Source organism: Vipera berus (genome assembly GCF_964194415.1).
Source record: "Vipera berus genome assembly, chromosome: 2".
In the NCBI taxonomy this organism is placed as follows: domain Eukaryota; kingdom Metazoa; phylum Chordata; class Lepidosauria; order Squamata; family Viperidae; genus Vipera; species Vipera berus.
In genome coordinates, this window is record NC_138203.1 from 50,153,723 (window position 1) to 50,176,882 (window position 23,160).

Genomic DNA, 23,160 nt, shown 5'->3' on the forward strand with positions numbered 1-23,160 from the left:
GTTGGTTTGAACAATTCTAATTTGTGGATGTCTTTAGGAGCCAAGCCTCATGGGGCTTTAAAAGACAAACAGCACTTTAAATTGCCATAATTTATTTAGAACACTAGTAGGAGCCAATGCCAATTCTATAGCTGTCAGCCCCACTACCCCCAGACCAGGAAATCACAGGAAGGCTAAAGCTACTTTTATTAAGACGGACTACAACAGCACTTGTGAGTCTGATTGTGCTGTACCTCCTTGTGCTGTATCTTATTCTTCTAATAATTCAGTGAATAAGAAAGGCATCTGATAATACTTTCAAGTTTTAGATTTAAAAAAGTCTTCAACTCCTTTTGCTTCAGTAAAACGAAGTCTATAAAGCCCTAAATGGCAAGGGTCCGGGATATTTGATGGAACACCTGCTGCCAGCATCAAGCTCCCTTCGTCCAGTGCGCTCCCACAGGGAGGGTCTTCTCAGGGTGCCGGCGGTTAAAGATTGCCGGCGGGTAACACCCAGGGGTAGGGCCTTCTCAGTGGGCGCGCCTGCCCTTTGGAACCAGCTGCCCGCGGAGCTTAGGACTGCCCCCGACCTCCGTTCATTCCGCCGGGACCTGAAGACCTGGCTCTTCGAGCTCTCTGGCCCAGGCTGAGAATTTTTTAATTTTTAATTTTAACTGGGTTTTTATTTTTTCTCAGGGTTTCATTTAATCTTTTTTAATTTGTTTTAACTTTTGTATTGATTTTCTTTTAAATACCCTGTAAACCGCCCTGAGTCCTTCGGGAAAGGGCGGTATATAAATCTAAATAAATAAATAAAATAAATAAAATAAATAATAATTCTTGCATATTTCCGACACAGTTCTGCCACTTTTACAATCAATTCACTGGTTTGTTAAATATGTTTTTTGGGGAAAAATTTAAATGTTTCACAGCCAGGAGATGAATCCGATGAGGGGTATTCCTTACTTGAAGCACTAGGAACAGCTTGAATAAAGATCTGAAATCCATATGAATTCCTACCCCCAAAACAAGATTTGCATCATTCTGTACAACTTTTAGGAGAACTGTTTCAGCAAAACATGTCTTTTGCATGTACCGTAGCTCTGTTCTTACTTCCTCTTTTTCCATCTCATATTCATTTGTCAAATTAAATTAAAACTTTATGCCTGTTCCATAATGCATCTGTTAATCATCAAAAAGACACAAAAAACTTTTTCCCCAGATCATAAATCTCCATAAAAAGGAGACTGTTCCTTGCAAAAAAATACATCTGAAGTTCTCTGTAATCAAAACCATTCTTTTGTGCAACATAAGTTAATTGGCATGACTGCAAGTCACATTTAAAGCCAGAAATTAGGACATCTTTTGTTAGTTTTTCAGAAATGCTTTCTTTTTCTTTTCTGGTTCTTCAAGATCCACACAGGTTTTCCATTAAAACAAGATATAGTTACTTTTGCTGTAAAAACTTGTTTGCCATTGATTTTTCAACTGTTGATATCCTAGGAAAGATAGTAAGCAGGACTTGTGTGATAGAACAGGGGACTCATTTTCACCAAAAAATGAACCAATTTTATAGCTGATCTTAAGAAGACAAAAGGCCGCAATTCAAATTGTTATGCCCGTACAGCTGTTCAATTTTTTTTTCTGGAAGCCTTAAGAGTTTTGTTTTCCTTGCCACTGAAATCAAAGAAGAGATGATCAATCACGTGGCGGAAAAAAGTATGGAAATTGCGCTCGATGTGTTTATTACTTTGAAAACATACATGGCTTAAGTCAGAATTTTTCAAACTTGAAGATGTGTGGACTTCAATTCCCAGAATCCCTCTGAGCTCCATTTTTTTAAAAAAACCATATAGACAGTATAGGCCAGGGGTAGGCAACTGTGGCTCTTTTATGACTCGTGTACTTCAACTCCCAGAATTCCTGAGCCAGCATGGCTCAGCATGGCTGGCTCAGGAATTCTGGGAGTTGAAGTCCACGAGTCATAAAAGAGCCACAGTTGCCTACCCCTGGTATAGGCAGTTTATTACACACAAAAAAAGCATTTCTCTCTATATTCTGCTCTGTGATTTGTCAACCGTTGATAGGGGGCGGAGAAAGCCATCCGTGGCTGACGCAATCCTCATTCCTTCTTCCAGAGGAAAGAGAAGGAGGTTCTGCCCGTTCTGACTTAGAGGGACCGACCGAGGGCCTTCCTGCCTGCCTGCCTTTCCACCCCCGTCGTTCCGGCAATGGTTTGTCCTGGAGCAAAAAAAAGCATAAAGGGAACCGAAGACAAGGGCGGACGTCCTTCTCTTTCTGGCGCGCGAGGGGAGCGGAGTTGGCGGTTATGGAGGTAAGCAGAGCGGGTGAGGAGAGATCTGTGGGCAGCCTGCATTGGCCACCCATTGGTGGAGCCCGCAGCCTGGGAGAGGATGGAGGCAAGACGGTGTTTTTAGGGCCGGGGGAAGATAGAAACCGCTCTGGTAACGTTGCACTGCAACTCCGGAGTTGCGGGTGTTAACAAGCGCGGCGCTTCGGGATTATTGGGGGAAACCCGGCTTGCAGTGTTGCAAAAAATCTCGCTCGCAAGCAACTTGAGCCTCGGGAGTAAAGTTCCGCCGCATGGGCGTTAGGCCACTGGTCCTTTGCTGGAGCGGAGTTAGGCTTGCAAGGAAAAAGGCAGCCCCCATTCCTGCATGCAGCCCCGCTTGAACCGCCGTGAGAATTTACAAGTCTGCGCAAACCTAGCCAAAAAAAAAAAAAAATTCGCCCGAGCAGAGCCTGAGGCGGCTAAGAAAACGTGCCTCCATTGAGCCACCTCTCCTTTAGGCAACGAAGCGCACCGGGCTAGGCGCGTGGCGAAGCCTTGGCGGGTCCCCGGCCGGAACTTGGGAGCGCGGCGACGACGACGACGACTTCCGGTACCCCTCGTGACGTTGGTCCGGAAAGGCCGCCAGTTGCCAGGCACGTGACCAGTAAGAAGCACATGGTGAGTCCGAACTCAAGGGGGAAGACCTTTGCATCCCGCCTGATTTTAGACGCTTTTGAGTTACAGCCTCACTTTTCCTGGCAGCGTGAGTAGTGACGCTCTTGATAAAAACTCCACGCACTGCATGACGTGCGAGCGTGCAAAGCACCCGCATTTGTGTAGTTAGTTTCTGTTCTTGCCTTTAGTGTTGCCCGTTCGTTTTGGTTGCTAATGAATGTGGTGTCAGAGAAGGCATAAAGCAGGTTTCCCCTATTGCAGTCTCTTTCTTGGCAACACTAAGGATCATTCCTTTGGAGTTGGCTGCGTATGGAACAAAACAATCCTAAAACCAAGGATAACTTTAAATATACCATTGTGTAAGTTGCTTTAAAAAAATAATGCTATATTTACATATAAAAATAATTTTTTTTATTTTTTTTTTAAATTTTAATTCCATTTATATCCCGCCCTTCTCCGAAGACTCAGGGCGGCTTACAAGCTTAGCAGTAGCCTTCATTCTATGTATATGACTGCTTATTAGGGCTTTCACACACACACCCCCAAGCGGCATTATTACAAAGTCAGCTTATTGCCCCCAACAATCTGGGTCCTCAGATTGATTTTGAAAAGACTTCCTAGTGCAGTTTATAAAGTATAAGCTGTTCCATGCTAGGATCGCTGAGGATAAATGGTGGAAAAAGGTCCCCAGTGTTTCACATGCCTACCCTTGCATGTTCTTAATCACATTTTTCCACTTTGAATTTGGATCACTGTACAGCATTACTATTCATTTTAGCTCTTCAGAGTCAGAAAATAATAGGGAAAACAACTGTCCACTTTTACTGAAAAAGCTTGTGATATAGGGATTAGGATTTGGAAAACCTGGATTCAAGAACCTGCTTGTCCACATTATTGTATAGCTTTGGAGCAGTCCACTATTAATATAGTTTACCTCAGAATTGTTGAGTGAATAAAAATGATGGAAGTGCTTCATGTAGACCATTTGTTCACAGAGGAAAGCTGTAATAGTAAATTATTTCCCTGAAGAAATTACTTATGCATATGGCTACTTGCTTGGGCAGTCTTTGAGGGCTCCACCACTAAGGTGGCAATTATATTTGTCAAGGTTTTCCTTTCTCCTCTCTCCTTTAAACTCGGGTTGTAACTATAGAATGTTTGCAGCAATACAAACAACTACAGTAATGACCTTGTAAAGATTTAAATTTTTGATGTGCTTTTCAGATGTGAGCAAGAAAAGGCTGCCATTTTGAATGAAAACAATGCTTAGGATGCAGGTATGGATCCTACAAAAAATATTTCTTATCAGATAATAGATTAAAAATTTAGAATTTCAGGATGTAAAATTTTGCCTTTGTGTTGCCCATTCACACTGGCTTTGGTGAATGTGGTGTCAGAAAAGGCATACATCAACTCTAGTTGTAATGTGTTCATGAATATATTACTCATTTTTCTCTGCATTTCAGCTAGAACACACTCCTTTGAAGAATATGCTTCAGCATCTGCAGGAATAGTTAGAGATTTAAATTTTAACATTAGTTCATCTATAGATATGATCCTTATTTTTTGTCTCATTAGAATATACATGAAATGTCTAGTTTGTTCCTATGGTTTTTATTTAATATATATATTGGCATGTAATTAATATTACTGGTTGTTTTTTTCAAAAAATACCTAAATCTTTGGAAATTATTTTTACATTTACAGCTTGTTCTTTTATACTCTTATAACATGTGTTGTTCTTTGTTAACATTATACAGTTAAGCTGCCCGGTGGATTCCTTGACCTTTCCATCTTCTAAATTTATACCTTTCGGTGCTATTTGAGTTGGTGATATTAAAAAGTACATCAGGATACAGTTTTGCTGCCTTTCTTTCAGGTATTCTGCCCCAAAACTTTTTTTTTACTTCAGTGTAGTGCTTCTCCTATATTGCTAGCTTTCTACCTATAGCACATACCAGTTGTAAGTTCCTTGACAATCTGCAAACACGCCACAGATTTGACTGCCATATGGCGGCATAATTTTGCTACATTTTTCAATTTTTGGATGGATTACCATTTGGAATAGGAATGGTTTGGTTTTGGGAGGCTTTCTACTCCTGTTGCTACCTTACCTTCCTCTTAAACCATTTGTTGTGATTCAGGGCCAGCCTGTGGGTCCGGCAGCCGGCTCGGATGTCTCGGATGACTCAGACGAGGGGGAGGAGGAGGGTGTTGAAGACGAACTTGCTGATGATGGCTTGGAGGCTTCGCAGAGCCCCCAGCCAGGGCCCTCTTCTCAGCTGCGCGAGCCCGACAGTGCGGATGATGATGACCCACAGCTGGCCCTGTTCAAGGACGCCCGACGCAGGAGGCAGTCAAGCAGGAACAAGCAGAGGAAGGCTGTGGGACTCCTCGGAAGGAGGCACAGGGAGGCCACGCCCTGAACTCTAATAAAGGGAGTGTTTGGGGAAGGGCTGGTTGCTGAAAGCAACCGCTCCGTTTGAGGATCACAGTTCCAGTGTTTTGTTTCTTGTTCTGTTGTTTGTGTAATAAATCTTGGCAGACGCCTTCCAGCTTCAGACGCTCTCCAGCCTCTGCCGTTTGTACAGGGGTTGCCTTTCTGCAAGGCCGGTAGCAGGCTGGTTCAGAACACCATTTCCAGGAATGGCACAACATCATGAGCTGTCAGGACTCTGTAATGATCCAGATATGAAGAAAATGTTACTTAGAGTATGCATAGGTATGCCTGTCACTCGTCTTAAATTGAACTTATTTGTCTCCTGAAATTGCTCAATAGGGAAAGACATGTTTAAGGAAGTGCTGAAAATTGTGAAGTGATTGTTCCTGTTTGCTCCAAATGTTTGCTTTTTTGTTCCTTTCTGCTTTTTCTCGAAGAGGAAATTTTGTATAGGGCTTTTGTAAGCTTAACTGGCTTTCCAATCAGCTAGGTTTAGCTTTGCAAATTCTCTGACAGTTTGTTGGTTTTAACTGTTTCTGTCTGTCTACCTATTTCCTTGCCTCTATTCTCATTTTGGCCTTCCACTGCAAATAAAATTTAGCATGCCTCTTACTATTAAAAGGTTATATTTCTTTTCTAAACATTCACACTTTTTCTTCCTCCCCATACTTCAGATAATATCTCAAATTGGACATTACTGAGTTAAGTGTGTATTCTTTTTTCTGTTCCTTGTAGTTTGTAGAATGACTGATCCAGAAAATAAAAGAAGATTCATAGCATCTCTGCAAATTTATTTCCCAAGGGGAGGAAAAAAAACCTTGAAAATGGCTTCCGGTTGAAAGAGGCATTTTTGCCTGTTGCTATTTTCCAAATATAAAGGAAACACTTGCTGCAGTTTGAACATCATACCATGTCTGAGGCATAACTGAGACAATCTTGGACATCAGCCATAAGATACTTTGCAGAAATCTCTTCAAAGATCTGACAGATTTCCCAAGTCGTAGTAAACTTGAAGAAGGTATTCATTTCTGTGAAAGGAGAGCTATTCAAATTCCTGTATTTTTGAAACACAAGAAGTAAAGATAGAATGCTCTGAAAACAAATTTCCTTTTTCACAATTTGACATCTATTAATACTTGAGGGGGGCACCAGCTATGGTGGACAACATTAATGAGTTTATTGCTCTCTGCAACAGAATTAAACATTTTTTATCTTTATTTTGTATCATGAAAAAAAATATTCTGTGCTTGGGTTGTACAATTTATTTTTTTCTAGATCTTGCTGCAAAAATATGAATTGTACTGGGATACTGAGTACAGGCAGGAGGTCGACCCAATCTGTCTGCTGATACGAGACGTAGCTCTGTAGATAACGCTCCACCCAAAGCCCGACATGCCATTCATCGTACAAGCCAATGCCAGTGACATTGCAGTGGGAGCAGTCTTACTGCAAAAGAATAGTTTGGACGTTACAGCCATGAGCCTATAGGTCACGAAAACTGACGGAGACCGAGGGCCTGGGCCATTTGGGAGAAGGAGGCGTTTGCAGTGCGGTGGTCGCTGTCCACATGGCAACACCTGTTGGAGGGAGCGACGGAACCGTTTGGGGTCTGGACGGGCCATATGAACCTTGTGCTGAAGTGCAGGAGATCCTGGACTTTTGGCCGCCGGTCAGCTGACTGAACGTGCAGACTTACTGAGCCACAGGACTAATGCTGAGCAGGAGGGCTAACGATATCTGGAAGGCAGGTGGGAGGAGATTGGGCATTTTACAGATGATTACCAGATGCTGGTCTGTGAGGAGAAGGGTGGAGCCGCAGGGGGGGGTTATTTAGCGCACTGGGAGCAAACCACTCCCAGCGCTGACTTTGTGACCCAGTAAAGCATCTGTTGCAACGTTCCTGTTTGCCAGTCACCTGTTCTGTGTTCGGGTTGGAAGAGACCAGGGACCGGTAAGGACGTTGACAGAATTTTTATTGCACTACTGGAAGATGTTAGCACTGAAGTTGAGAATACCAGTTTCATTTCACAAATGTCAGGTGTTTGGATAGTACTTGGCTAATAAAGGAAAGATAATGGCTGTATTATCTAAATAAATAAATATTTTGAAAACTGATTGAAAAAGATACAAAGTTTCAGCATTGAGCAATTTTGGCTATTGACTTAGCTTCTGTAATTTAATGTAAAACGTTTCTATAAATATGGTCCTGTTTATACAACCACATACTTTTGATTGCATTAATCATTCTTAAGTAAACTATTCTGTCTTATCAGTTAACGTGTTGGATTTTGGTCAGTAACTATAATAATTTAATATTTATAGCTATTTTATAACAGTTCAGAGTTATTACAAATTGGGTGTTTGGCAACCAGCTTGCATTTGACTGGTTGCAGCATCCCACAGTCACGTGATCACAATTTGTAATCTTGCCAGTTTCTAGGAAGCTGGATTCACTTAATGACCATGTGGTTCACTTAATGATTGCTGTAAAAATTATAAAATCATGTCTGACTCAGTTTATGACCTCTGTAGTTTACAACAAATTCTGGTTCCAATTGTGGCAAGTCAAGCACTCTGTATTTACCGGAGAATCATCACTCTGCAAGAAATAGAACTGGAGATCTTAGTTCTTAAAATGGCTCAGTTGTGAAAGCAAATTCAAATCATGATTTCTGGATTCTAGTTAAATCACAAACGTTTCCTTTGCTGCTGCAAATATTAATTTTATTTTTAATTGTTGTATTTGCATGAATCACTTGTCTTGGCTTTAAAATTTATAGTCAGAAAATAGAAAACATTAATTGAGGAGCATCTGGGTGACTGCAAGCTGCTATCTCATATACTCCTAATTGCACTGGGCATGCAGATGACCTGCAGTGTTGATCTTCACAGTCACCTAGGGCTATGTATTTGCAGAACTGCACATCTGTTGTATGTAGAGAAATAATAAACTGATAAGATACAGATTTGGGTAGTCTGCGTAAGTTGAAAGGGAAATTGGTAAATCAAAATCAACACAAATATGCTCAGAGGAATCTACTAGATATGATCTTCAAAACTTTTAGAATTGGAGGTTATTCAAACCCATTCCTTTTGCAACATTTCCAGTAAAGCTGTCAAGAATAATCTACATCTATCTTGATTTCCTCTATGCCATGGAATTTATGCAAAGTCCCTTCAGGGATCTTTAGTGTTGTAACTGCATATCAAGTTCTGTAATTACCTATAATAATATAGTGTCAAGTTTTAATTCAGCTTTAGTTACTTCTGGTCGGGTTTAGATCAACTCACTGAAAATTACTGATCAGGTCAGTAGCAAAGGCTGAAAACTACGAGGTTTATTTTTCTCATTTTGTGTGTCATGTATTTATGCACACAGCACAAGCACCCATTCAACATTAAAAAAACATGTTAAATGTGGGTCTTCCATAAATGATCAAACACAAAAACATCTACAAAAATGTACTAAATCATATTTAATAAGCAACAGCAAATCAAGTTCATATATTTTGCCTACTGTTCAAATCAGCACTGTCAAAATTGATGCATTTTGCAAATCTTAATTGGAGACACATCAAAAGTTGAGTTTGCAACTATTTTGGGAGCACTTTTCATGACAGCCATCTTGAATTTGCTGCTCTAAAAACAGCATTTTATAATATCCCTTTCAGATGAAACTTGTATTTTCTAGAATTAATTTATAGTAAGATCTGTGCAAAAGCTAGGTTCTCTCCTACATTCAACATGTCTTCCAGTTGGGTTGCATTTATAAATGCTCATCATCAAACAGAAACGTAAAATAGGTGCATAAGGTAGAATTTTTAATCACATTTCTCTTGGTTTCTTTTTTAAAAAACTCACTTTTCTTCGTATGAAAAGGAAGACAAGTCAACTAATCTATTGGTTCAAGGACATTAAGAAAATGTTCTCTGCATTTTTATTATCTTACCCAACAAGGACTTCAGGAAGATTTTGCACACCATGTATAATCTATTTCTTTCAGTCCCTTCTGGTAATAACCATACTATTTATTTTTGCTGGAGGTGGTCTTGTGAATTAAATAGCAGAATCATTGCAAATATACTCGGGGAATGAAGTATCCACAGTTCTCCAAATCTTTTTGTTATTCCCAAGTGCTACAAAATTGTACTGCCAAAATTCAGAAAGCTACTGATTTTCAGTAGGGAATCAAATTAATTGCAGACATAATATGTCTATCACCCTCCATGACTCTCCCAAGGAGTAAACAGGAAAAAATCAGTCCTTTTTCTTCAGTAACTTCACTATCAGGTCTGTTGCTGAAAAAATTTAGAAATAACAATAAAGTCTGGCTTTACACTTCACTCAAATATGATAACTTGTTTAGATGGCTGCAACATACCTTGAAGATTTATAAAACTGCAATATATGCTTGCCATAGATTTCAAACAAAACCATGTTCTATTGGTTACTATTATTCAGTGCTTAGAGAACCAAGTAAGGATATTGATAACTTTGGGAATATACTGAAGTGTATTTTAAAACATTATTTTACTGAGAATTAAAATAATGCATTGAAACGGCATCTGGGTTTGCATAACTGAATAATGCTCTTGGATTAATTCCTTGTATTAAGGATGTTCTATTAGGTAGCAAAAGTTTCAACACTGTTATGAATAATAACGTAGTAGTATATTTGCTAGGCAAGTATAGGCATATGAATTATAGCCCTTATAATAAAAAACATCTACTATTGCACCTTTGAAAATGTACTGTTCCTTGAAAATCTTTACTGATGCTTCCATTTTAAAAAGATATATTTATGCTGTGCGTCTAATACAATCTGGATAACTTGCATTTTAGTTTTATGGTGGCAGCAGCCTTCTTTTACTGAAACTCAAACAGCATCTTCTCCACAGCAATCCAGAATGTTCTTAAAATTATTTTATAGTCTCTTAATTTAAAAAAATCCACAAACTAAAAGCGTGTATTTAGATTCTTCCACAGTCTTGTGTGTGATAAAAATCAGGTCTCTATCTTGAGCCTTGATGCCGGAACAATTTTTATACTCTTAGCACTGTGTTTTCCATCCACATTGTTGATAGATGTTTGTATTTTTTCTTCTAAAAGGCTGTCCTTAGATCCATTTCGCTGCTGAAGTAAAGGAATATTGAACAAATTAAAACCATGTTAAACATCTTTGCACTTTAAATATTCAAACATGATTAAAAGCCATTACTAACCTGATGAGATACTGCAGTGGTGGGACAATGAGCATCTGAGGAACGGGTAACCAGGAGTGGAGGCACAAGATCTGCTTTGGCACTGGAAAAGAAAACAAATTTCAAAATGCACAGTGCTTATAAAGTAAAAGGAAGGAGCTACAAACCTGCTTGAATTTGTGTAAATCATTCAGTTGCTGATTTTTATCTCTCTTGCTATATTTCAGAGATAACTGCATGTTTTTTACTTGGCTCTATTAAAAATTCTTGATGAGGAGGCCTATTTTTTAATTTGAATGTCTAGCAGAGTATGTTATTTCTGAAAATGAGGTCCATCACCCACCAATAAGGGTATAGATTCCCTTTCAGTCATCACAGAATGAAGAATTTAGTAACAGGTCACTCCTGGTTTCTAGATCAGAGTGGCCCCTGAATAATTTCCCAGAAAACTAAATATTCCAGCAAATATTCCCAGAGCATTCTGTTGTACGCTGCTTGTCTTGTAACTGGCATTGTAATGTTTATCAAACAACCATCCACCTTCCTCGGTGATTAACATGCTTACTTCACTTCTGACAGAACAGATCTCTCCCCATCAGAGCACTGGGATCGTCGATAATGGCGATAGCTTCGAGGAGAATGTGAGTGTCTAATGCGAACAGGATCACCTTGAGTCCTAACGAAGAAATAAAATTTCCAGGATCAAATCATTATTTGTTCATAAGAATTACGAAGAAGTATTACACCTATGTCCAAATTCATTTATAAATAGTGTGTGTGTGTGTGTGTGTGTAGCCAAGTTTCAGCACCAAAACAAAAGCTTCCAAAATTAAGGCATTCCTCATTACACCCTGTAGATTTTTTAAAATATTCAAAGAAATACTTATAAAAATGAAGGTAAATGCCATCGTACAGAATATTCCTTCCTGTGAAAAACAAAGAAATGCTTCTTGGCATTTGTTGCAATACTGATGCATATTACATCTAGATTCAACTCAGCTAGGAGTCTAAGTTGAATTAAGACTCCAGTCATAAAACTCTTTTTGACCTTGTAGCTCCTCTTCAAATACTATGAGAAGGGATGTAGTGTTTGCAAACTGGCAGATGAAAAGAATAATGCACATTTCATCAAGGGTAGACTTTGCATTCTAGTTGCAATGCAGCTTGTGTCATATCATGCAGTTTGAATTTAGAAAAAATGCATTCCATCTTGTACAGAACTACAGAATTTTCCTATACAATAGGAAGAAAGTAATAAAATCGGAAAACAATTTTTTTCCTCCCTTTCACAATGAAGGGAGCAGGACTTTGAATAAAGGCAGTTCTTTCATCTTTGAATCCCCACTTAACTATTAATTGATTTTGTGCCACCAAGTCTGTGTGAATTCTTAAGGGACCACATATATTTCTCCATGACATTTAACTATAGGGCAACTTGTAATAGTTAAAGAGTTTGGAAGTATGAGCCACTCAATACAATTTACCGTATATACTTGAGTATAAGCCGAATTTTTCAGCCCACTTTTTGGGCTGAAAAATCCACTTCGGCTTATACTCCAGTGAACAAAAAAAGGAACTTCCACCCCCCCAGTTTGGAGAGCTGCTGCTTTCGTCAAACATGGACGAAGGCAGCAGCTCTCCAAACGGGCGGCGGCGGTTTGGAGAGCTGCGCGCGCAGCTCCGCCGCCACCTCTGCAAGCCTCCGCTGAGAGAATGGGGCGGTGGAAGCTTGCCACCCATTTTCTCGGCGAAGACTTCTTTCGGGGGATGCAGCCTCTGCCGCCCCCTTCTCTCAGCTGCCCAGGCAGCTGAGAGAAGGGGGCGGCAGAGGCTGCATCCCCCGAAAGAAGTCTCCGCTGAGCGAGAGAATGAGGCGGTGGAGCGCTCCGCGAAGTATGGGGCGGTGGAAGCTTGCCGCCCATTTTCTCGGCGAAGACTTCTTTTGGGGGATCCAGCCTCTGCTGCCCCCTTCTCTCAGCTGCCCAGGCAGCTGAGAGAAGGGGGCAGCAGAGGCTGGATCCCCCGAAAGAAGTCTTCGCCGAGAAAATGGGCGCTGAGACGAGAGAATGAGGCGTTGGAGCGCTCCGCGAAGTATGGGGCGGTGGGCAAGCTTCCACCGCCCCATACTTCGCGGAGCGCTCCACTGCCTCATTCTCTCGCTCAGCGGAGACTTCTTTCGGGGGATGCAGCCTCTGCCGCCCCCTTCTCTCAGCTGAGAGAATGGGGCAGTGGAGCGCTCCGCCAAGAGAATGGGGTGGCTTGCTGTTGGCGCGGTGCGGCGTGGCAGAGGCTGGATCCCCCGAAAGAAGTCTTCGCCGAGAAAATGGGCGCTGAGACGAGAGAATGAGGCGTTGGAGCGCTCCGCAAAGTATGGGGCGGTGAAGGCTTGCTGCCCATTCTTTCGGCGGAGACTTCTTTCGGGGGATCCAGCCTCTGCCACGCCGCACCGCGCCAACAGCAAGCCACCCCATTCTCTCGGCGGAGCGCTCCACTGCCCCATTCTCTCAGCGGCTTGCTGCCCCATTCTCTCGTCTCGGCAGAGCCCAGCTGAGAAAAGGGGGCGACAGAGGCTGGATCCCCTGAAAGAAGTCTCCACCGAGATGAGAGAACGGGGTGGCAAGCCGCCGAGAGAATGGGGCAGTGGAGTGCTCCGCCGAGAGAATGGGGCGGCTTGCTGTTTTCTCGGTGCAGCACGGCAGAGGCTGGATCTCCCGAAAGACGTCTCTGCTGAGATGAGAGAACGGGGTGGCAAGCTGCCGAGAGAATGGGGCGGTGGAGCGCTCCGCTGAGAGAATGGGGTGGTGGAGGCTTGCCGCCCATTCTCTCAGCAGAGACTTCTTTCACGAGATCCAGCCTCTGCCGTGCTGCACCGAGAGAACAGCAAGACGCCCCATTCTCTCGGTGGAGCACTCCACCGCCCCATTCTCTCGGCGGCTTGCCACCCCGTTCTCTCATCTCAGCAGAGACGTCTTTCGGGGGATCCAGCCTCCAGCTGCTGCATTTCCCAGCCTCGGCTTATACTTGAGTCAATAACTTTTTCCAGTTTTTTGGGGTAAAATTAGGGGGTCTCGGCTTATACTCGAGTCGGCTTATACTCAAGTATATACAGTATGGTACACTTATTCTTTCAGCCTCTTGCCACATAGAATGTCATATGAAGCTCAATGTTCAAATCAACTGTACAGATTACTGAAAAAGAATATATGAAAAAAGCTTTGGACACTAAAAAAGTAAGGTATGTCTTTAGATTTATATCCCATCTTTCTTCTTAGCTTGAGAACCTCCAATTTATTTTCCTAATACGTATGAAAGGAATTGAGAGAGAGAGAGAGAGAGAGAGAGATGGTGATCGTCCATTGCTAACGATGGAATTGAATCTGAGTCTCCCTATACCTAGTCCAACAACTTGTTTTCTTCCGATACCCTCTTGGGAGTTTTAAATCATTCATTCTTGCCATTATGTACAGACAGCACAAAATCAAGCAGGATTAGGTCTGTGTTGTGGCAAATATTTTCAGTTATTCCAGAACTTTCAGAACAGGCACTTCCTGCCCCCTTTTATCGTTCCAAGTTAGTTAGGGTGGAAAAAAAATTCTAGCAGTATAATTAAAGCTGCACTTTAGTTGGATTTGGGCAGTTAACCTTTTCAATCCCCACTAATTTATTCTCATTATTACAGTATTATTCTCATTCTTTCCACAGTCACAGGAACACGAAGACCAAACTTCCATTGGCAGGGAATGCCTAGACGAGACTCCCATTTTTGCAGGGCTTCCTTGACAAGGTTAGGAGTAACCAATTTCATAATTGGCAGAGTGAACAGAGGAGTTAGTTAAATGTGCAAGGCTGGGTCTGCTTAGAGCTAGATCGATTTAGAGCTAGCTCTTGGATTTAGCTAACTGGGTCTATTAACTCTTTTTCCAGTTTGTACAACTTGGACTTCCTTGACCCAGTTTACTATAGGAAGCAAGCCTCTACATGATGGGAAGTTGAGATACTGGGTAAAAACACCCTAACAATTATTTTTTAAAAAAATATATATGAGAAAAATGGTGATGTATCTCTGCAAGTCACCTAGAATCAATGAGGCTATATAAATATTCATTCACTCACTCACTCATAAATTATTCCGTCACCATCCTTTTAGCATTGGCTAAAGTGCAATATTATTATCAATTTTAAAGTTAGAATTTTATATATGCAGCTCTGTTTCTAATGTTATAACATAAATTATTAGGATAAAGGTTTAAATATTTCTTTTCATAAGACCTTTGATCCAAAACTTGTACCTAAGAAAACTGAGTAAACTCTGTAAGTTCTGAAGGCTTAATTTCTCACAAAAAATATGTTTCTGACAGAGACTTTACCCTGACATTTTGGTCATGATTTTTTTTTATTATTCAGAACCCACTGAGAAACCTTTATAATTTATCTCAGCCTTAAAAGTTGCTTGTTGTTCACATATTTCCAATAGTATTATCTTGAGATTAAAGCCTTACAAAACGACATGTGCATGCATGCACACTGAAAGATAAATATGCTGAAGGAAATGTTTCATGTCTAGCTTTCATGCCTGTACTATTCTTTATTTCTGCTTTGTGGTGAGTCAGAATCACATTGTGATGCAAAACACAATTCAGCTCCTGTCAGAAGCACTTGTTCACATCACCACATGGAAATCCCAGTTGGCCAATTACTGGAATGAAACTGGAGCTTGATCTGAAAGGACCAACTGTGCTTTGGCAATTAGTGATACTATGCTGAGGAAAGAAGGTCAAGGAAGTCAAAGAGTCAGTTTGGATGATCAGACGAAGAGTACATTTTTAAAAATTTAAAATGGAAGGTAGCTTGAAAGTCTTCCCCCAAGTCTCCATGAATAAAAATCACAGGAATGTAGAGATACCACTTAAAGCTAAATTTGATGCAATTGTAAATTTGATGCAATTGTACCTAAATCCATTATCTGCTCCGGGCATACAGAAAACAGAGGGGACTAAAGTTGATGTGAATAACTTAAGTGCCTAAGTAAAGATTTGGAGTTTCCCCCCACATTTAATTTATCATGTAATTTACTGCCGAAGGTACTTGTCGTTAACAAATGCCCTCCGGATGCATCGACTTCAAGTCTCAAAATACATAGCAATGACCAAGTTCCTAAATAAAAGATGATTTTCTCCAAACAAAACCCACTTCTGTGCCTGATACTGACAGGAATATCTTTGAGAAGCTTTCTCAACTTCATGCCATTCCAAATATTGGACTACAATTCCCGTATCACAGCCAACCGCAGTTAAGTTACAGGTAAAGAGGGATTTCTACAATACCATATTTCAGAACTTTTCCCACACAAGTGAAACTCAAACAAATATAAACTAAGTTTATATTATATACTTTTATTGGATGTAATATATATCTTAGGAGCTTAATAATTCTGGGAGGTCAGAAACAGTAGATCTGTGCCTTTTAAAATTTAGTTTGATATTTGCCATCTTATTTAATCTTGTATGATCAGCCTCAAACTATGTCCTCTTATAGATTTGTACATATTACATCACAACTCCTGTCCAATAAATAAACTCACTCTATTTTAGTATATGGAATCTCTCTTAGTTGTTCCTCAGATAGGCCAGATGGATCCACGAGTTCTTTTCTGGAAAAGAAAAGTTTAAACGTTAAACAATCACATGCATAAAAAATATTATTTAATAGCAGATATCCATGCTTGCAGAAATACTTACTGAATGTGTTTCCACAATACTTCTTTTGCTTGAACATCTGGACTTCTCCTATATGCATTCAAATAGATGATAGATAGATAGATATTATCAATATACATAATAAACAAATACAAAAATTTTAAATTATGACAGCCACGAATAATGACTTACATAATAAATACTTAAGCACAGGAATAATTTTTAAATTTTATATGTGGAAATGGCATTTACCGTATTTTCCGGCGTATAAGACGACTTTTTAACCCATGAAAATCTTCTCAAAAGTTGGGGGTCGTCTTATACGCCGGAAAATACTATTCACCTCTCTGATCTTTTCTCTTTTCTGCTGGATGGCGGGATCGCTGGGTGAATGGAGGTAGGCGATGGCGACCCGTGGTTAAGCGGCCGATGGCGAACGGGTGATGGAGGGCAAACTCTCGTCAGCTCCTGGGGCGGCTACTGCAGCCGCCGCCGTTGCTCTCTGTAGGACTGGCCATGCTAGCGCTTCCAATGCTGGCTGTCAGGTCCCCGAAAAGAGGAGGGGCAGGCGGTCCCCAGAGGCGCGCTGCTCGACAGTAGGAAGGGAGCACCTTTGCTCCTGCCGAGGCACCGCCTGACCCGTGCCGACCGGAAGAATCGCTTGCCCGGTCACAGAGTGCGGAACAGCGGTACTTGGCGCCCCTCTTGCCCGCAGACCATGCAGCGGCCCTCGCCAGCCAGCCTCAGCATGGCCGCCTCAGCCCGGCTCTCTAGCGCGTCTTCCGGGCCCGCCTGGCCAACCGTCTCCTGGACGGGGTTTGGCTCCAGACGCGGCGGCTGCTCCGTCTGCAAATGCTATCTCAAAGCCGGATCGCGCTTGGCTGTTCAGGCTGCCGAAAGGCGGGGACTCAGAGTTCCCGCGGTGGTTGCGGCTTCTGGCATGCTGTTTGCAGAGTCTGGCCTGGAAGAGCACGTGGCTTTGCACCATTTGCATCAGACGGGGCTGAATCGGGCTTGTGTCGGACACTTGGCAACTGGCATGTAAGTATTTTCCGGCGTATAAGACGAAAAATCTTGAAAATCTTCTCAAAAGTCAGGGGTCGTCTTATACGCCGGAAAATACGGTAATGAGTAGAAAAGTCCTGAGGTGAATTACTATTTGTCTTCCTCCAAAATTCACAAGATGTGTTGAGACTAAACTTTTAATTAAAAATAATTATTTAAGGTGTCTCCTACCTCTCAAAGCTCTGAGAAAGTTAAAAGTGGAAACAACTAATGGTACAATCAGGGTTGACACTATTTTCTAGTAAAGTAAACTTGTTTCTGAAAAAAAATGCCATATAAATAGCTTAATATCCCTTTCACAGAAAAGTTACTTGATTTCAAAGCAACCAAGCTAATTATGAATACTAGTAGTCCTTGAATTACAATCACAAATGGGACCAGAATCTTGGTCATTCACTAAGTGAGTAATCAGTAAGTGAGACGTCCATGTGACTGCTTTGCCTAACTACTACAATCCCAGCTCTCCCAGTTGTGGTTGTTAACTGATTGTGTTGGCTGTTAAGTAGAGGCCCCAGGAGAGGGCCTTCTCCCTGCCCAACTATGCCCATGTCCACTAACTTTTGCCTTTTTCTGCAGCTGCGGGTACACCCACCCAATTCAAGGTACAGCCTTCCTTCCAAGGTCACCTTGCACCATCTTGCAAGTGGGCTCCATTGTCACAATTGTAGGAAGGTTCCTTCTACAAACTGCAGAGTTTGGAGAAGGGACCTTCAAAACTATTGTGAGAGTGATTATATTAGCTAGTCTTCTTAGTCTAGGAAGGCTAGAAAGGTAGCAAACACCATTGTTTTGAATTATGGCATTCACTAGCTTTCTAGCCCTTGAAAGCTAACAAATCTTCAGGATTTGAGGTTTGCTCTTGCATCGCACTGAGAAATGTTGTGTGGGAGGAGAAATCCCTTGGAGTGCTGCAGGCATGGACCTAAAATACTCCATCCCTGGAACTTGCACCTTTCCTGCTGGCTTTCCCATTGGCTTTCTGGAAAAGCTAGCACAGAAGATTGCAAATGGTAATCACATGAACAGCCATTAAATGACTGATTGTTAAGTGAAGGACTAACTGTAATGAAAGGTGCATTAAAGAACTGCAAGTCTTATAATTTCATAGAAGTATTTATATTAGGCAAAATATTTCAAAATCAAGAGGAAAAAGAGATAAAACCTTTGTTAAGGTGTGTATATGAATGATCTTAAGTCTCTTACTTAGGTGAGATGGGCAGGGTAGAAATTTGCTAAATAAATTAATAATCTCAACATTTTTCTTTCTTCTTCACTTATTTTTCTGACGTTCACCTTGCTGGATGAAACAGTTCCTGAAAACTTGAAAATACAGGTAGTCCTCGACTTACAACAGTTCATTTAGTGACTGTTCAAAGTTACAACGGCACTGAAAAAAGTGACACATGACCATTTTTCACAGTTACAACCTTTATAGCATTCCCATGATTATGTGATCAAAATTCAGATGCTTGGCAACTGCTTCATACTTAGGACAGTGGCAGCGTCCCAAGGTCACGTGACCACTTCTTGCAACCTTTGGACAAGCAAAGTCAATGAGGAAGACAGATTCAGTTAACAACTGGATAACTAATTTATCAACAGCGGTGATTCACTTAACAACTATGGGAAGAAAGGTCGTAAAATGGGGCAAAACTCACTTAACAAATGTTGTACTTATCAACAGAAATTTTGGGCTCAATTGTGGTTGTAAGTTGAGGACTATCTGTATGATCTGTACATTCAATTGACCTAATAAAGGTAGTGGATCCCTGCTAAGAGAACTGCAGCCCAAATTTTCTTCCCGGGCAAAGAGATATTCTTCATTTGTTTTCATTTTTTTTTCAACCTTGGTCTCCTCGCCCCAATCTTTGTACATTCCCTTTTATAACCTCTGTACTCCTGTCTGCCTAAGGAACATTGGTTAGTGCAGGGGTGTGGAGGAGGGAAAGGAGGGTTTAATAGCATTTCTCAACATTTAATGCTAAACTTCTTTCTTTTTTCACTGAGACTCATTCATGCAAAGCAGCAGCTGTGAACTCTACCCTCATCTGAAGGGATCAGCATCTCTTCTGAATCTGTAATATAACTAGGAACCAAGTACAAACAATCCATACTGAAAGACAGCTTTAGTGAATTGCCTACAGCCACCATTACCCGTCCAAAACAAAATCCTCAGACCTCAGTGTAGTCATAAATTGCATCTTTGGGCTATGAACAGCCTCCCCGCCCCTGCCGTCCTCCAAACACAGGACTTTTTAGACCTCTTTGCGGAAGAACCATGGGGGGAAGTCACAAGCAAATAATGGATAAAAGATACTCTGTTTTATAATAAACTGTGTAGCCTTATTTATGCGTCTCTGAATAAGTAGCTTAATTAGGTCACATATAGATCCAGTACAACACACAAAAAATAAATGTTACGTATGTCGTCATCCTCGTATTAGTGACAATAGCAAAATTCAATAGCATCTTTATTACTATTATTGCAAACCATGTAGAAAATGTACTTATGAGAGCTATAGAAACAGTTAAAAGTCATTTTGCGAGGGCTGGATACATTCCACCCATCCTTGCATGACTAAAAGGAACAAATTGGCTATTTAAGGGGAGATACACAAAAACGTATGTTTTTGCTTTGGAAGAACTGGGTTTCATTGTAAAACAAAACAATAATTCCAGGAAATATCTCCTTTAATGACTATAGAGAAGGCATCTGTGACCCATGTCTTGATAATGTAAGAAATGATATATTTTTAAAGATTTTCTTAAGAAAAATAAAAATCTTTTTTACAGTTCCTAGTGACCAGAGTCTTTTGATAAGCCAAAGTGACTGATAAAACATCTGAACTAATAACAACTTTCCATTTTAGGTGAAAATGTTATGCCGCTGTAGGTATAGCCATACCGTAGTTTTCTCTTTGCTAGCTGAAAAGCAGCTGTATGTTATTCTGTATAATACAATTGCCACATCAGGAATTCAAGCTTTGCTGAGGTGGAGGAGAGGGACAACATTTTAGCAGGCAGAAATACAGAATGGCTAATATAGAATGTTGGTTTGACAAATCACTGGAGAAGTCTCTGTTATACCAAAATGTCCATTAAATTGCAAACTTATCATTTTGCAGCAATTCATTTCATTTTCATAATGATGCAAATAATGTAATTTGCATAAGGGTATCATACATTTATGCAAATTATGCCTTCTTCACAGAGATATCATCATGCAAATAACAAAACAAATAAACAAACTTCATGAACTAAAACAAATGTAATTGGTGCAGACTACTTCAGATGCAACGGACTTTGTTATTTCAGGAGGATGTCGAGACAGAAATTTATATCCCAAGTCTGCTAAATGGAGGCCTATGAAATCAAGGTTTTACTGTATTTAGTTAATGGGCTCAGAAATTATACAAGCTTATTCTTCAGAACATTTGAATAGGTGAAATTCATTTCATGGGGTTAAACAGAAAATCCTGTTTGTTATTCTATTTTTTAACAACATATTTAATTTTTCCTAGCTTCCAAAACAAGTTTGTGTATCCAGTCATTATACCTAATCAAATGCAATATAAACCAATAACATGCAACTAGATATTATTCTGAATATTTAACTATAGGATTTGTACGTCTGTTAAGTGTAAAAACCCTTTGGCAATACAGATGACCTGTACAGCAATAGAAAATGTAGGGGTTTTATATGTTTGCTTTCTTTTCTTAAAAACATCACTTAATACTTTTCTCCTGTATTCAACCCTCTCAAACAGGACAATTATTATTTTTATTAGACCAAACTATTCTTTCATTGTAGCATTTAATTTTATTGTTATTCTTTTCCTTAAGGTTTATTGCAATATTGTAGAATAACATCTGGTATTCAAGAGGTTCAAACTGACCACAAGAGGGAGTCTCTCCTATTGTATTTAACTAACAAGTAAAAATTGTATTAAATAAGCGTAACTTTTCTCATTTTAGATGTCCAAAGAGTTTAGCATTCAACATACGATCGTGATCTGTGCCTGGAACGCCGATAGGTAGGTTCAGATTGGTTTTTTTCTTTTTGTCGCCTCAGCACTGCTTCCCACTGAGGAGCTGAATCAACCATGTCATTCTCTTGTCGTAACCTTTACAAAAATTAATATAATGATAACAATTAGAAATTATGAAAGTTGTAGTTCAACTGATGAGAAAAGTGCCAGATTGGGAAGATAACCTTAATATTCTGAAATTTTAATCCTGAACACAGACAATGTCACAAGATGACTGATTCTAGTAGCTAGAGGTTTAAGAAAAAATAAATGTACTACTCTAATGAACTAGCCAGTACATTTAATTATATTTATTTACAAAACAAATATCTGGCATAGCCACACGAAATCTATATTTTTCAGACTGATTTTTCAAATGATCCAACATTTCCTTGATGAAAACCATTGATGAAATCCATTCACAGACACTTGGTTGGGTTGTGTAAGATACTGATTACTCAGTTTGAATTCCTTCATTAGGAACTACTCTCCCCCCCCCCCCCCGTCCAAAATTTCCTCTGGATTTTGTCTCCAAACTGCAGGCAAGGAATCAATCTGCATATTAGGTTAGTTCCCTGCATTGGTAAAACATTCTTAAAGATTCAGGTTTTATTAAATATAAAATAGCTGCCAACATTTCTCGTTGTTGTTTTTAAAATGATCGCTTCTGATCTTTCTGTTTAGTTCTTTAATGCATGAAATCAGCTGGAGCCTGGAGAGATTTAATCCTTTTGCCTTGCCTGAGCAGGTTGCAAGCTGTTTTCATCTCTGCTTTTTAAATGAAGACTGGGAAAAAGGCAATTTTTCCCCCCAAAGATGAACCGTAATGCTCATGGGGGATATTCAGTTTAAATTACTCATAATTCTGGACTGCTTCTAATACATAACAAAAGGGAGTTTGGCAACCTCCCTTATTTACAGAAGAAGAAATACAATCTCCCAATTTTTTTCAAGTGAAAATTAACAAGCCAAGAAAATATCATTCAGAGAAGCATTTTTTATTTACACTATAATCTGTAAATTAAGTATAATATGCGTTTGGTTCAAAATTTGTGCATATTTTTTTAATCACCTGTGTCTCTTTTTCCTATGTTCCCTATTAGAATTTTCTGATTCACTTCCACTGCTGGTATTGCAACGAGATCGTGATCTAAAAAGGAGAAAAACAGAATTACATTTGCAAAAAATAAACCATAAGAGTATTCTATCCATCCATCCAATTTTATATGGCCGCCCATCGCAGGTGACATACAATAAAAGCAACAAATAAAACACTTTATACAGCCACTTAACTAATTAAGACATAAATGAGAAGAAGTTTGCAAGATGGTTATATGTGATGCAGCCAACGTGTTTCCCAGGCTTGATGAAAAAAAATATGTTTTGAGTCCTTTCCGGAAAGCCATAGGGACAAGCTCGCTTCAGCCAGGATGATATTCCAATGGGAGGGTGCCATTGCAGAAAAGGCTTGTCTCCTAGGTTCCATCAGATGGAACCCCTTAGCAGACAGGGCCTGCAACATGCCCCTGCTGCAAGATCTCATGGGACAAGTAGATGCAACTGGGGAGAAACAGTACTTCAAAATGAACTGCACCTAGAATTGCGCTTAGAATTGCAAACTGGCAGCCAGCGCAGCTCACAGAAGTGTAATGTGTGTCCTCCTAGACCTAGGAGCACACATTACTGCCTGTGCCACTGCACTGTTCACCAGCTGAAGCTTCTGGATACTCTTCAAGGGCAGCCCCATGTAGAGTGCATAATTACGCCAAACGTATACATTTGG

The 23,160-nt window shown here is 40.3% G+C and overlaps 1 protein-coding gene and 2 long non-coding RNA genes across 6 annotated transcripts in view; 2 read left to right on the forward strand and 1 right to left on the reverse strand.

Annotated features, from left to right (window-relative positions):
• The first annotated feature begins 1,859 nt into the window (after nucleotides 1-1,859).
• LOC308662662 lies at nucleotides 1,860-6,334 on the forward strand. Of its 2 annotated transcripts, XR_014025259.1 has the most exons (6): nucleotides 1,860-2,314; nucleotides 2,791-2,950; nucleotides 4,172-4,224; nucleotides 4,708-4,826; nucleotides 5,092-5,669; nucleotides 6,123-6,256. It is a non-coding gene; the product is annotated as an uncharacterized lncRNA (long non-coding RNA). The 2 variants fall into 2 exon arrangements; XR_014025258.1 differs by lacking the exon at nucleotides 5,092-5,669 and having other exon boundaries at nucleotides 6,123-6,334.
• A 3,959-nt stretch (nucleotides 6,335-10,293) lies between these two features.
• Nucleotides 10,294-23,160, reverse strand: part of EPB41L4A (erythrocyte membrane protein band 4.1 like 4A) — a 101,830-nt gene continuing 88,963 nt past the window's right edge. For all 3 annotated transcript variants that reach the window (XM_081318741.1, XM_081318740.1, XM_081318742.1), the window contains 7 exons: nucleotides 22,450-22,527; nucleotides 21,354-21,473; nucleotides 16,327-16,374; nucleotides 16,170-16,238; nucleotides 11,154-11,264; nucleotides 10,610-10,691; nucleotides 10,294-10,520 (listed from right to left, as the gene is read on the reverse strand). In XM_081318741.1, the coding sequence (XP_081174867.1) occupies nucleotides 10,392-10,520; nucleotides 10,610-10,691; nucleotides 11,154-11,264; nucleotides 16,170-16,238; nucleotides 16,327-16,374; nucleotides 21,354-21,473; nucleotides 22,450-22,527 (637 nt within the window). In that variant the 3' untranslated portion in view covers nucleotides 10,294-10,391. The remainder of the gene's footprint in view (nucleotides 10,521-10,609; nucleotides 10,692-11,153; nucleotides 11,265-16,169; nucleotides 16,239-16,326; nucleotides 16,375-21,353; nucleotides 21,474-22,449; nucleotides 22,528-23,160) is intronic.
• LOC308662663 lies at nucleotides 10,394-22,637 on the forward strand. The gene is made up of 6 exons (XR_014025260.1): nucleotides 10,394-10,769; nucleotides 11,173-11,229; nucleotides 13,720-13,818; nucleotides 14,291-14,372; nucleotides 21,325-21,383; nucleotides 22,481-22,637. It is a non-coding gene; the product is annotated as an uncharacterized lncRNA (long non-coding RNA).